This window comes from Ictidomys tridecemlineatus, chromosome 4, assembly GCF_052094955.1.
Source record: "Ictidomys tridecemlineatus isolate mIctTri1 chromosome 4, mIctTri1.hap1, whole genome shotgun sequence".
Lineage (NCBI taxonomy): Eukaryota > Metazoa > Chordata > Mammalia > Rodentia > Sciuridae > Ictidomys > Ictidomys tridecemlineatus.
Genome location: NC_135480.1, coordinates 48,158,926 through 48,172,670, shown reverse-complemented (window position 1 = coordinate 48,172,670; position 13,745 = coordinate 48,158,926). Strand labels below are relative to the sequence as shown.

Genomic DNA, 13,745 nt, shown 5'->3' with positions numbered 1-13,745 from the left:
TGTACTCCAACAGGTGATCTTGGGTGATCCTAAACTAAACTTATTAGCCTACCTAGAAAGTCAGAGGGCCACTTGTGAAACATAGCTTAATCTCTTGCTCCCCTCGCCACTACACTGGTACTACTCAGAGCAAGACCAATAACCTGAAAACATTCACAAAGGAGATATAGAAATGGAAAGCAAGTGTTTAGAAACTTTTATACTCATCTGAGATTGCCACAATACCCAAGAAAATGGTAATTTTCCTAGTTAATTCATTTTTCATTACACTTAGCAAAAGGTTCAGCCCACAAAACTGGAGATTAAATGTTTCTTTAAACTGGAGCTTTAACAGATGCCTAAGAAGCTCTGCACCGTACCATTCTCCCCAATCAGAAAGGGACGTGAGCCTGCAAACCCCAAGCTTTCAGAATCTTTCAGAGGCTTCAGTATCTAGACAGTAACACCTAGTTCCAGATTTGTGTACTGACATACCTATGATTAAATACCTTGCACAGGCTCCCTTTCTTACTCCTCTAACAGCCTACCTCTAAAGCAAGATAACTGCCCCAGTACCCTATTTTTTGCCACTGAATTTCTCAAAATAGCCCACATTTAGTTTCTCCAATTACACAACTCATTCTTATCTAGTTTCCCAAACCGGACAACTAAAGAATGAATCTAAGGAAGTCACCAGTGACCTGAAAACTACCACTGCTGCCTCTCACCCCCAGTCCTCTGCATAGCACCCAATGCATTTTAATACATTTTACCATCCCTATGTGTTCTCCTGGCCTCCTGGACAACACAGGCTCCTGGTTCTCTTCAGTTTCTGGCTGCTGCTCTTGGCTTTTTGCTGCCTCTTACTTTTCTACTCCCCAAATCTTTGTTTTCCCATAAAATTTTATCCTGGGATCTTCTCTGAGACACTCTCTAGTGGGTATTATCCACTTCTCTCTCTTCATTCACTAGTTTAAAAATTGATAAATTCCAAATCTGAACATCTACTCCTTTTGAAACAATAATCCCCATTTCCCAATGCCTCCTGACTAGCCCTCCTGTCACTATCATTAGAGTTGCCTGAGCTCCTTATTTTAATTAATAGGACTACTATCATTCTGCTCAACAAGATTCAATATTTTAGAGCCTTATTTCCAAGATGTACCTCTGATGTTCAGTCTCCTTCTCCCCATTCTACTCAGGTCTTCATCATCTTCTTCTGAAATCATTCATTTGTCAGTCAAGTTATTTTTCTGCACATGCCAAGCCATATGAGTAAGGTAATAAACACAAAGTACATGACTCTGTCCTCACAAAGAGTTTATGATAATAAGAGGACAGATTCCAGGATTCCAACAACCTCTTGCCTGACGTCCCCTTCTTAAATTTGCACTTTTCTGCATTCACACTACCATTAAGATTAGATCCAGGAAACTCCTATTGAGAATCCTTGGCAGTTTCCTATTATATACAGAGAGGCCGTCCTATTTAAAGCCCCCCCCACAACCTGATCTCAGTCTAAGTGATGATATTTTTTTCCTTTGTACTAGAACCTTTTTAGACCAAGGTTCCAATCTCAGCACACACCCTGCATTCTGCCTTGGCCCAGGCTTTTCCCAGTCTTTCTGCCCCATCACTCTTCTCTCCTTGCCATCTCAGATCCTACAAATCTGTTGAACTCCAGCAAAAACATCATTTCTAACTAAGATTTTTCCTTGAAAAACCCTCCCATCTACCATCCCATCAGCTGGATTAGACAATGCTTTTAGCAAGCTTTTCATACTTTTCCTTGAAATATGGAGACCCAGCGTTTGTTTGTGTCATTCTTAATCTTCCTCTATTAGACTCCAAGTCATCTGAATGAAGTTCCATGTTTATCTATTTTCCAGAACACCTAAATTCAGTTTTGTACCCCCCAAAAAATCTGCTCAGTCAAGTATTTTTCATTAAAATACCTTTTCTTAACAATTAAAATACCATTTTGCTTTAAAAAAAAATACTTGAAACTTTAGAGGCAGTCATAGGTTAAATAGCCTTAATTAGATAGTGATGAGAATTTGAAAATGATCACTTGATCATCATCTCCTCCTGTTTACCTTCCAATTATCTGTTCAATAGAATCAAATGTTTAGCAATGAGAAAAAGAAGAAAATGAATTAAAACAAATCAAGTGGTGATGAAAAGTTAAAAGAAGAGCAAAGCTAGACCTTGAGTATGTACAACCTTGTGATATCAAATTTTAAAAATCAAAGGATAATGTAAGAGACCAATTTATAACAACATTCCAATCCCACAAATCTGTTGAAATTAGCAAATCACCAAAGCAACATGTGCACCAATTAGAGCATAACGTCTAATTCTGAAATACTATAAGTCTCTTAATAAGCAACATAAGGAGAAAACTCATAAGGCAGAAATTCATCATCATACATTCAGGAAATTCTACTGAATTTCCACAAAAATAAAGAGACATAAGAAATTCTAAAGTTAAGTAGAAACCTCAAATGTTAAATGTGGCACAGACTAGGGCTGGCAAACCATGGCCCAAGGGTCAAATTTACCCTACCATCTGTTTTCATAAAGAATGGTCTTTACAATTTTAAATGAATGGGAAACTAATGTGAAAGATGAGTATTTCATGACATTTGACCATGACATAAAACATAAATTTCAGTATACACAAAGTTTTATTGGAGCTCAGCCACATTTGTTCTCTTATTTATGCATTGTTTATGGCTGTTTCGCAGTGCTAGAATGGTAGAATTGTGTAGCTGGGAAAGAAACCATATGGCCTTCAAAGCCCAACATGACATTTAGTTATCTAGCTCTTTAAAGAAAAAGTTTTCCAACCCCCAATTAAGAGAGAAAATAATGGCCACATAGACCAGAACTACTCACTACACATAAAAAGAAAAAAGTTTTCAAGTCAGAGATTCAGAGAACTAAACCTCTGGCGCGTACAAACAGAAATAAAATAGGAGCCAGACGTGTTGGTGCATACCTGTAATCCTAGCTACTCAGGAGGCTGAGGCAGGAGGATAGCAAGCCTGAGGCAAGGCTCAGCAACTTAGCAACATCCTATCTCAAAGTAAAATGGGCTGGGGGTACAGTTCAGTAGTACAGCACCCTGGGTTCAATCCCCAGTACAACAAAAATGGAGTAGGAAGAGGAGGAGGAGGGGGTTAGGGGATGGAAGAAAGGGATAGAGGAAGGAGGGGAGCAGAAGTAGTTGAAGAAAGAGGAGAAAGAAATCAAATGGGAGAACAGACACTTCAATTTTTTTATCATGAGGGAGTTATGAAACAGATTTATCCTCCTAACTTTGACAGTTAAAACATAAGACTAAACTGGGAGGGATAGTCCATATCTGTAGTACTGACTCAGGAAGCTGAGTCAGGAGGATTGTTTCAACTCAGGGTCCTGTTTGATGCTAGCCTGGGCAATACAGCAAAACCCTCTCTCTCAAAAATAAAACAAAGTAAAAACAAACAAAAAACAGAATTGGCTGGATGTGATGGCCTATAATTCCAGTAACCTGGCAGGCTGAGGCAGGAGGATCACAAAGTCAAGTCTAGCCTCAGCAATTTAGTGAGATCTCAGCAACTTAGCAAGACCCTGTCTCAAAAATACTTTAAAAGGGAGGAGGATTTAAGCTTAGCGGTAACAGACTCATGGGTTCAATCCCCAAGACTTCCCCACCAAAAAAACTTACGAGTACATGTACAAAACAACTGTTTTCAGACCAGGGAGTACTGCACTATAATCCCAAATGGAAAAGAAACAAATAATGTAAGCCTTAAGATTGCTCTGGCTTTCTGCTTATAGAGGCACATTCCAGACTGTAGAAGGGGCAGGAGACTCCAAGCAGGGCTCAAAAGTTTCCCTGAGCTGAGAAGACTGACACTGGAGCTCAGCACCTGAAAGTAACTGGACAAAGTTCTTAAGGGAGAAGGGATACCCAGAAAAGGAGCTCCACAAATATGTACAGTCAATAAGTCTTTGCCAACTATTAAAGTACATAGGTGTAGGGTGAAGCTCTGGAGATTGATCAAAGAATGACCCAAGAGCTATGACGAGAATAGCTTCCCATACCTCATATGGGGCTGGGAATTGTTTGAATTCACACAAGACAAAGTGTAAAGTCCTTAGTGATCACTCAGGGCTTTTAGTAGAGCCCCCCCAAAGGGCCACATTTAAGTAGTGAAATTAAACTATCTTGAGAAAAAAAGGCTACTTGAAACTATATTGAGCTTCAGAACAAGACCTGAACAGACCAGAATGAACAGCAAGTAAATTAGCTGACTACCAGAACAAAGCCTCAAAATCTGCAGATGAAGATAATACAATCTAGACACCAACATAAAGCATTCAATGTCTATCATCCAACCAAAATTTACTAAATGCGTGAAAAAGCAAGAAAATGTGTAATAAGAGAAAAATCAGGCAACAGAGACAATTCCAAATAGTGAAAGAGATAAACAAAAACATTAATAAAACTATTAAGCCCATGTTCAAATAATAAAAGCAGCCTTTCTCAACATGTGAGAAAAGACAGCCCTGAAGAGTTTACTGATTAATTCCTCAATTGCCCAAAGATGGTACATAGCTAAGTACTATTTTAGCTGCAGAGATGAAAAGTTAATTTATAACACACAACAAATAAGACAGTAAGAGCTCAATTCTCTTATGAACCCCATTGAGAAGAGGAATACATGAACTTGAGGACTAAAATAGGATATAGAACTTGTACAGAAAAAACGTCTGAAATGAAAATTCAGTAGTCAGGATGACTAGCAGATTAAACAAATGCAGAAGTAAAGGTTAGGGAACTTGAAGATTACAGCAACAAAAATAATCCAAAGTGAAGCACAAAGAAAAAAATTGAGATAAAATCTGAAGGGTATCCCATTAAATCTGGACATTATGTAAGCAGACTCTTATGTGAAGTTGCCTATGACAGAAATAAAACTTTACCAACCAAAACAAAAAAAGAAATAATAACAAAACAAGGCAAAGCAAAATTCCCAACTAAAAGCACTACGAAGGATATGTGATAGTGCTAGTAAAGTAGCAAATGACACAGAATAAATTTGGTATCTTGCTGAAGTGTAATTTTATAAGATTGAAACATAATTAATGTTTAGTTATAAAGTACAATGTAAAACTGTAATTTTATTAATCTTCAAATAAATGTATCACCTGCCTTGCTTCAGCTGCTTTAGGCTTCATTTAAAAAGAAAAACACTGACCTACAAAACGAATCAAGAAATCACTAAGAACACCAAAATGTTTCATATCAAATTTACCTACTAAATAACCAATATGACTTTTAGCTTCAAACCCAAAGACAATGTTGAAAAAGGCACAGAACTACTAAAATAAGTTTCTTCTAGTACTTATTCACTCTCACAAAACCACTAAAATAACAAAATGAGTGATAGAATATCATCTTGTGATAACAGATCAACTTTAATTTCAGCACCTGAAGCTATCCAAGGGTATGCTCTATAAAGGTCATGGGACTGTTGTACACATTCAATAAAGTGACAACTGTGCAATACCACTTAGTATCTCAAAATCAGGAACATATTTTTGAATTGTTTAAACACAATCCACAGAATTAAAACAAAATCAGAAGCCATCCACAGTTATACTAATTGTCAATTACAAGTTTTACAATTAATACTTGATATAACAGTCAATATATAGCAGGGGATATTGAAATGATTTCAGAGTCTCATCCAGTTGTATTCGATTGGGAAGATTTCTTGAGTGGGGATAAAACTGGCCAAAGATAGATACAACCAGGATCAGACCAGCAAGTAAAAGTTCTACCACAGTTTCTGTAGTTTCCACTTTTTTTTCTTTGTCAGTTAAAAGTGAACAGTGAGAATTAAATACTTATCTTTACATATACACAAGGTATGCTGTGAAGCATATTTGCTTACAAACATATAAAAATACTTGTTAACTAGTTCAATAAGAAAATAATGTATAAAAGTATATAGCAAAAACATTAATCATCTCTGACTCTGGAAAGCTCAATTCCATATTTTATATTACAGCAAACAAAAACAACTTTAGTTTTTTTGAATCCCTTAAACCAGAAATACTTGAAAAGGAAGACAGACAGAAATAATTCATTCTTATCCTTAGCATGGCTGTGAAAGAGTTAAATTAAGAAACCAAGTACACACTGAGATGCCCAAGTCCAGAATGAGTCCAAATATTTGGCCACATAGAACACTATCATCTTCAAGAGGAGGAGTCATAACAGGCTTGATAAGCAGTTTTTAATCCATAAATACAATAGGTATTTTGGTATTTTGGCCACTGGGAAACAAAAGCTGTAGTATCAAGAAAGGTCTGATATGTCTCAATTTTGTAGACTCCATTCAGTGTATTTAAGGTTAAGTAAGGTTGACATCAAAATTTTTAAAGATAGGCAAAAAATTCATATTAAAAAAAATCCTCCTATGGAGGTTAGAATAACAGTAGGTAATATGATTCCAGAAGTTAAAAATTATTTCACAACCTAAAACTTCAGCTTAGCAAACAGCTTAGGTTCCAAAACTGATTCATCCCTATTAAGATGTAAGCCCTTAAAAAAAGAATATGTCTGTATATGTAGACACGTATTTAGAAAGAATCAGATAATCTTTGAAGCAGCCTTAGTGTTTCCTTTAAATTGGTCTGGAAAGAACCATTATATTAGCTTCATGGAAAGGATTAGCCGGCTTCTTGGTCTAAGGCTAACACGGTGATCATTTGTCTAAGGCTAGAAAGGTACCAACATGATGTAAACCATCAGGAGAGGAGGAGGAGATGAGGGCTTTTCCTGGCAGTTGGTAGCTAAAATTCAAGGGATTCTTAGAAAATGACACAATGGCAGCCTTTCTTGTCTTTTTCTTTCCGAGTTGGTTCCGGTGAAGGAGGACATTCTTGCTCTTGAAATTTCCTGTAAGACAAAAAAGTCTAAATATAGTTTCCTACTAGGTAATACAGATTCTTTTTGGACAAGTCTCATTTAAGTGCATTTGCTCTCCAATGTTCAACTGGGGATTTAAGCGTATCTTTGAAAGAAAAACAAAACAAGGGGGTACAAATGCATCAGCACAAACCAAGCTGCCTTCATGGGAGAGCCCTGAATTGGATGAGATGCTGGACTCAGTAACCTCCATGTTCCCTTCTCTATTTGAGACTCCTTAACCCTATAATATACTTAAGGATAAACATACTTGGAACCTACCATATAAAATTACCTTCAAAAAGTATACTTGCAAGGCTGGGGATGTGGCTCAGTGATAGAGCACTCAGTGATAGTACATTCAGGTTTGATCCTCATTACCACAAAAAAATGAATGAATGGAATAAAAGTACTGTGTCCAACTACAACTAAAAAATAAGTATTTTTAAAAAAAGTATACATGCAGTTCTTATTCCTTTTATTAGAGTCAGTATAAAACAATTTAGTCCACCTCTCTAGGCCTCCTTAGAAGAGAATAATAAAAACTCACCTTTCTCAACTATTATGAGGATTTAACATCTTGTAATGTTTAAATTTGCATGACAGTGTCTGGCATTTAAAAAGCCAAAAAGCCTTCTCTACCTCCCTTTCCCGCTTGATTAATAGATAAGGATAGCTCTTGAGGGTCAAAAAGAAGGACAAGATATTCCAAAAAAAAATTTTAAGAAAAAATCAGTTCACTAGTTGTTTAACACAAAAATAAAACTAAGATGGGGGATGGATAAATAAAACATCAAATTTTCCAGCTTAATCGGTTTTTAAGTTGTGTAAGTCAGAGGCATTCATTTACATTCACACTGTTAAACAACCATCACTACCATCTGTTTCCAGGATTCTTCCATCTTATAAAACTGAAACTCTGATAACAATAGGACTTAGATTTTTAACAAACTTCTAAAAAACTAAAATCTATAACCTTCACTTTTTCTGCTCCATAGAAAGAATATCCAAGAAGCCCACAGCTCAGGTGTCAATTCACTTGAGATATAGAATGAACAAGAGCCTATTTATTTTAAGTTCTTGTCAAACTGTCTTAACTAGGAAAAAAAAAAAGAAGAAAAAAAAGGAGGAGGAGGGGGAGGCAAAGGAGGAGGAGGAGAAAAAAAGAAGAAGGAAAAGGAGGAGGAGGAGGAGGAGGAGGAGGAGGAGGAGGAAGGGAGGGAGGGAGGAAAGTTCACTGAAGCAACTTAATCTTTCTTTCTCACATGCAGCAATATAGCATATACAGTAACTCCAGCAGGCACAACCCATCACCACAAGCTTTGGAATCCATAAACACTTTTGTTGTTGTTGTTGTGTTGTTGTTGTTGTTGCACATGGACACTATGCCTTTATTTTGTTTATTTATTTTTATGTGGTGCTGAGATTTGAACCCAATGCCTCACATGTGCTAGGCAAGCGCTCTACCACTGAGCCACAACCCCAACCCCATAAACACTTTCTTAACCACTAGGGACCTCTTAGACCATCTACCAGAAAAAACTCTTTGTAGACTGGGGTATCATGCTCCACACTTCAAGAGACTGCTGAATCTCTTCTACCTCTCTTACTCTTAGAAGGTAGTAAGAAGTAAAAACCAAGAACACCAGCTCTGGAATCAGAGATTTGGATTCAAGTCCCAGCTCTGTCATTCAATATGTCTAAACCTTAAACAAGTTATTTAACTTATCTGTACTTCTGTTTTCTCATCTGAAAGTAAATATAAAATAAAGTATTTAGCTTCCTGGGTTTTTTTGAGGACTAAATATAATAATACATTTAAAGCATTTAGCATAATATCAGGAAGATATTTGATTACCATTCCAATGTTAGGTCATCACTACATCCACACCATCACCTTGGGAAGCTGCATTTATTCTTGTCAAAATTCCTAAATGTACTTTCTACTTTAGTATAATAAATTACATTTAGAAGTGCTCAGAATATGTTGTATACTTAATTAAAATTTAACACCCCATGTGCATTAACCCCTAGAAAACAACTACTCCTACATACAATTTTCTTTCTTACTAAAAATAACCATTTAATAAAACACTTCCAGCATATGTTTTGCTTACCTTATAACCCGGACAAGTTCATGAAATGCTTGATCTACATTCATCCTAATCTTTGCTGATGCCTCCATGTATGTTACTTTAAGTTGCCGTGCTAACTGCTGTCCTTCCTCCTGTGTAACCTGAAATTCCAAGAGCTGTGTTTAAGGCACAGTATTAATTTGCTCCATCTAATCCTGACTAAAGATTGTACTGTTATTCCAAAAAGAGGTCAGGCTCTTTTACAAGATGAGCCAACAGACCTTATAGCTCAACACATACTGAAGCCCACCTCTGTAGAACAACTCAGAAGAACATATTTGTGACAGAAATATAGTCAGCCCTCAAAATCTGTGGGCTCCAAACAGGTTATAGCAACTGCAGATCAAAAATGTTTGAATCAAACTGTGCTAAACATATACAGATCTTCTGTTCTTGTCATTATTCCCTAAACAACACAAGCTACTCTACATTATAAGTAATGTAGAGAGGATTTAAAGTATACAGGAAAACATGTGTAGGTTAGATGCAAACTCTATCATTTTATAGAAGGAACTGGAGCATCCAAAGATTCTAGTGCCTGGGGGATATTGTTGTGGGGGAGACCTAGAAGCAGTCCTCTGTGAATATCAAGGGTCAATATGCTACCATACAAAATTTGGGACTACAAAATATACCAAATCTATTAAATACAACAACAATACATCCTAGGAAAGAAAAGCACAAAGTGCTATGAAAGTATCTAACCCTGAGGAGGTTAGAATAGAGCTTGGAGTGAGGAAGCTCTAAGAAAGGAAATGGTATGTGTGAAGTTGTAAAAACAAATGGGATTTCTAAGTCCTGGGAACTGAAACAAGCCTCTTCTGGCTGGAATACAGCACAGAAAGAGAGAAAATGGCAAGACGTCTAGATGAGAAGACCACGTGCTTCTAGGGCTACGGGGTCTCCTCATCATTGAGTTCACAGTACCCAATACACAGGCAACACTCATGAACACATGAAGGAAATCAGTGACCATAGGAAGGGTAGCGTTGATGACATAAAAATAGTAGGCCAGAATAAGAAAACATGAATAAATAAAGACCACAGATAGATAGGATTTTGGTGGGCAGGCAGGGCGGTGCTGGTGATTGAACCCTAGCCCATCCTTTTATTTTTATCCTGGCTGTGTCTTTAAAAAGTAGACTTTTTGTCAAACACAATGGCACACACCTGTAAGTAATCCTAGCTACTGAGGCAGAAGGATTGCAAGTTCCAGACCAGCCTGAGCAATTTAGTGAGACACTGTCTCAAAATAAAAGGGGCTTGGTATGTAGCTCTTCAATCCCCAGTACAGGACGGGAAGTGAGTAGATACTTTCATTCAATCTGACAACATGTGCCTTTCAACTGAGGTATTCACACAAGTTATGCTTAATCAATATAGTTGAGCACTTAGCTAAGTACTTTTTACTCACCCTATCTGTTCTTTGTCCTACTTATCCTCTTTTTTTGCCTTTTGGGTTAACTGAAATATTTTTTACATTTCCATTTTGTCTCCTCTGTTGACTAATTAGCTATGTATCTGTTATACTTCCTCAGTGGTTGCTTTAGAGTTTACAGTATATATTTTCAATTTGTCACAGTCTTATTCAATTAATGTATAATTTAAGAACTTTGAGAGTCTGTTTCTACCTTCCTCTTTTTTTTTTACTATTTTAGCTTTTACCTCACATTATTTTTTCTTAAAATGTTGAGTTATGTTTTAATTTAAATACTAAAAAGCTATTTTATTTCCCAATATAATTACCATTTTCAGTGCTCTTCATTCTTTCCAGTTGATTCAATAGACTTCTTTCCTTGTTTCTGGTTAGTAATCTCATACTTTATATGTTTGAGGGAAGTCTTTTATCTAACCTTCATTTTTTTTAAATAAAATTTTAGTGGATTAAATTCTAGGTAAGTTTTTTGCTTTTAGTATTTAAAAGATGCAGCATGTTTTTCCATGAAAAACAATGATGAATACAGTCCTTTTATCTTTATTCCTCTATATGCAATATTTTCTCAGGCTACTTCTCAAAATTTTTTAAAATTGATTTTTATTGATTTTTTTAAAAAAATAAATGACAGCAAAATGCATTACAATTCTTATTACACATATAGAGCACTTCATATTTCTGGTTGAATATAAATTATGTTCACAACAATTCATGTCTTCATACATGTACTTTGGATAAAGACGTCCATCACATTCCACTATCCTTGCTAACCCTCTGCCTCCTCCTTCCCTCCCACACCTCTGCCCTAATTAGAGTTCATCTATTCCTCCCATTCTCCCCCTCCCTACCCCACTATGAGTCAGTCACCTTCTATCAGAGAAAACATTTGGTATTTGTCTTTTTGAGATTGGCTAACTTCACTTAGCATTATCTTCTCTAACTCCATCCATTTACCTGCAAATGCCAAGATTTTATTCTCTTTTATTGCTGAGTAATATTCCATTGTGAATATATGCCACATTTTTTTTTATCCATTCATCTACTGAAGGGCATCTAGGTTGGTTCCACAGTTTAGCTATTGTGAATTGTGCTGCTATAAACACTGATGTGGCTGTGTCCCTTTAGTATGCTGTTTTTTAAGTCCTTTGGGTATAGAACGAGGAGAGGGATAGCTGGGTCAAATGGTGGTTCCATTCCCAGTTTTCCAAGGAATCTCCATGCTGCTTTCCATATTAGCTACACCAATTTGCAGTCCCACCAGCAATGTATGATTGTGCCTTTTCCCCCACATATTTGCCAACACTTTTTGTTGTTTGTATTCTTAATAGCTGCCATTCTGACTAGAATGAGATGAAATCGTAATTTTAATTCGCATTTCTCTAGTTGCTAGAGATATTGAAAAAATTTTTACCCCTTACACATCAGATACAGCACTAATCTCTAGGGTATATAAAGAACTCAAAAAGCTAAACACCAAAAACCAAAAACCCAATCAATAAATGGGCCAAGGACCTGAACAGACACTTCTCAGAAGAGGATATACAATAAATCAACAAATATACGGAAAAATGGGGTAGTTTTCATCATTTCCCTCTCAGAGGATTTGTCACTAATGTATAGAAATGCCTTTGATTTATGGGTATTAATTTTATCTCCTGCTACTTTAATGAATTCATTTACTAGTCCTAGAAAGTTTTCTGGTGGAGCTTTTTGAGTCTTCTAGGTATAGAATCATATCGTCAGCAAATAGTGCTAATTTAAGTTCTTCTTTTCCTATATGCATCCCTTTATTTTCTTTTGTATGTCTAATTGCTCTGATCAGTATTTCCAGAACTATGTTAAATAGAAGTCATGAAAGAGGGTATCCCTGTCTTGTTCCAGTTTTTAGAGGGAATGCCTTCAATTTTTCTCCATTTCGAATGATGGTGGCCTGGGGCTTAGAGTAAATAGCCTTTACGATGTTATGTTCCTGTTATCTAGTTTTTCTAGTGTGTTGAACATGAAGGGGTGCTGTATTTTGTCAAATGTTTTTTCTGTGTCTATTGAGATATATGGAATATCTTCTTGAATATATGGAATATAGTTAAAATAACTTTTTTATTGTCTCTGTCCACTAATTGTATCATCTACATCATTTCTGGATCTGTTTCTATTAACTGCATTTTTCTGTTACCATGGAACATATTTTCCTCCTTTACACGCCTGGCAATGCTTGAGTGGACGTACAGGATTTTTACCAATTGGTTACCAGATATTTTGTATTCTGTTATACATATTCTTCAGCTGTCTTCTAACAATGCAATTATTTGAAAACAATCTGATTGTTAGAGATCAGGTTTTAGGTTTTGTTATGGAATACTAAGAAAAAAATTTAGTACAGGGCTAGTTTTGCCCCACTACTAAGTATACAACCCAACACTCCCAAAAAATTAGGTTTTTCATTCTTCATGACTAGAATATGAATTATTCCTGGACTCACATGAGCTTAAATCTGTTCTACCAATTTAAAACTCCATTCCCAAAATTCAACAACCTAAATACAACATTTATTACATTAATGTACATATATCCAACAATCACTTCCTAATAGTCTGGGTCCTTATTGCACAACAAGATAACAGACAAGTTCAGTTAAACATTGGTAAGCCCAAATTTATATAAATTTTAAAGTTATCTTCTCTTTCTTCAGAATAATATATCTACTAATAAGGACTATGAGTCTGAAATATAGATGAAATTAATGCAAGCAATTAACAATAAGTATGGAAGTCAAACAAGAAGAACAATCTTTAAAGAGCCATCAAATTAGAAAGGATAATTTCTATTTTAAGAAAATTTAAGCTAGGTGTAGTGGCACAGGCCTATAATCCCAGCAGCTCCAGAGGCTGAGACAGGAGGATCACGAGTTCAAAGCCAGTCTCAGCAAAAAATAATGCTGGGGGACCTCAGTGAGCAACTCAGTACACTTTCTCTAAATAAAATACAAAATAGGGCTAGGGATGTGGCTCAGTGGTCGAGTGTCCCGAGTTCAATCCCCAGTACCAAAAAAAACCACATTTTTTTTTAACATAATAAATTCCTTCCTATAAAAATAATCCCAATGTGGTCAAAATTCTGTTCTTCTTCCTAGGACGTCATCCCTTCTCTCTCAACCTTAATATTCTTATTTCTTACTAACCTTTCAAGACTCAAGCAACAAAAAACTCCCTCCTAGTGGCAATGATATCCC

At 36.2% G+C, this 13,745-nt stretch overlaps 1 protein-coding gene across 2 annotated transcripts in view; it reads right to left on the bottom strand.

Moving 5' to 3' along the window:
- Positions 1–5,429: 5,429 nt before the first annotated feature.
- Positions 5,430–13,745, bottom strand: part of Rras2 (RAS related 2) — an 85,780-nt gene continuing 77,464 nt past the window's right edge. For both annotated transcript variants that reach the window (XM_078046440.1, XM_078046441.1), the window contains exons 5-6: positions 9,064–9,182; positions 5,430–6,937 (exon numbers count right to left, since the gene is read on the bottom strand). In XM_078046440.1, coding sequence (XP_077902566.1) covers positions 6,850–6,937; positions 9,064–9,182 — 207 coding nt within the window. In that variant the 3' untranslated portion in view covers positions 5,430–6,849. The remainder of the gene's footprint in view (positions 6,938–9,063; positions 9,183–13,745) is intronic.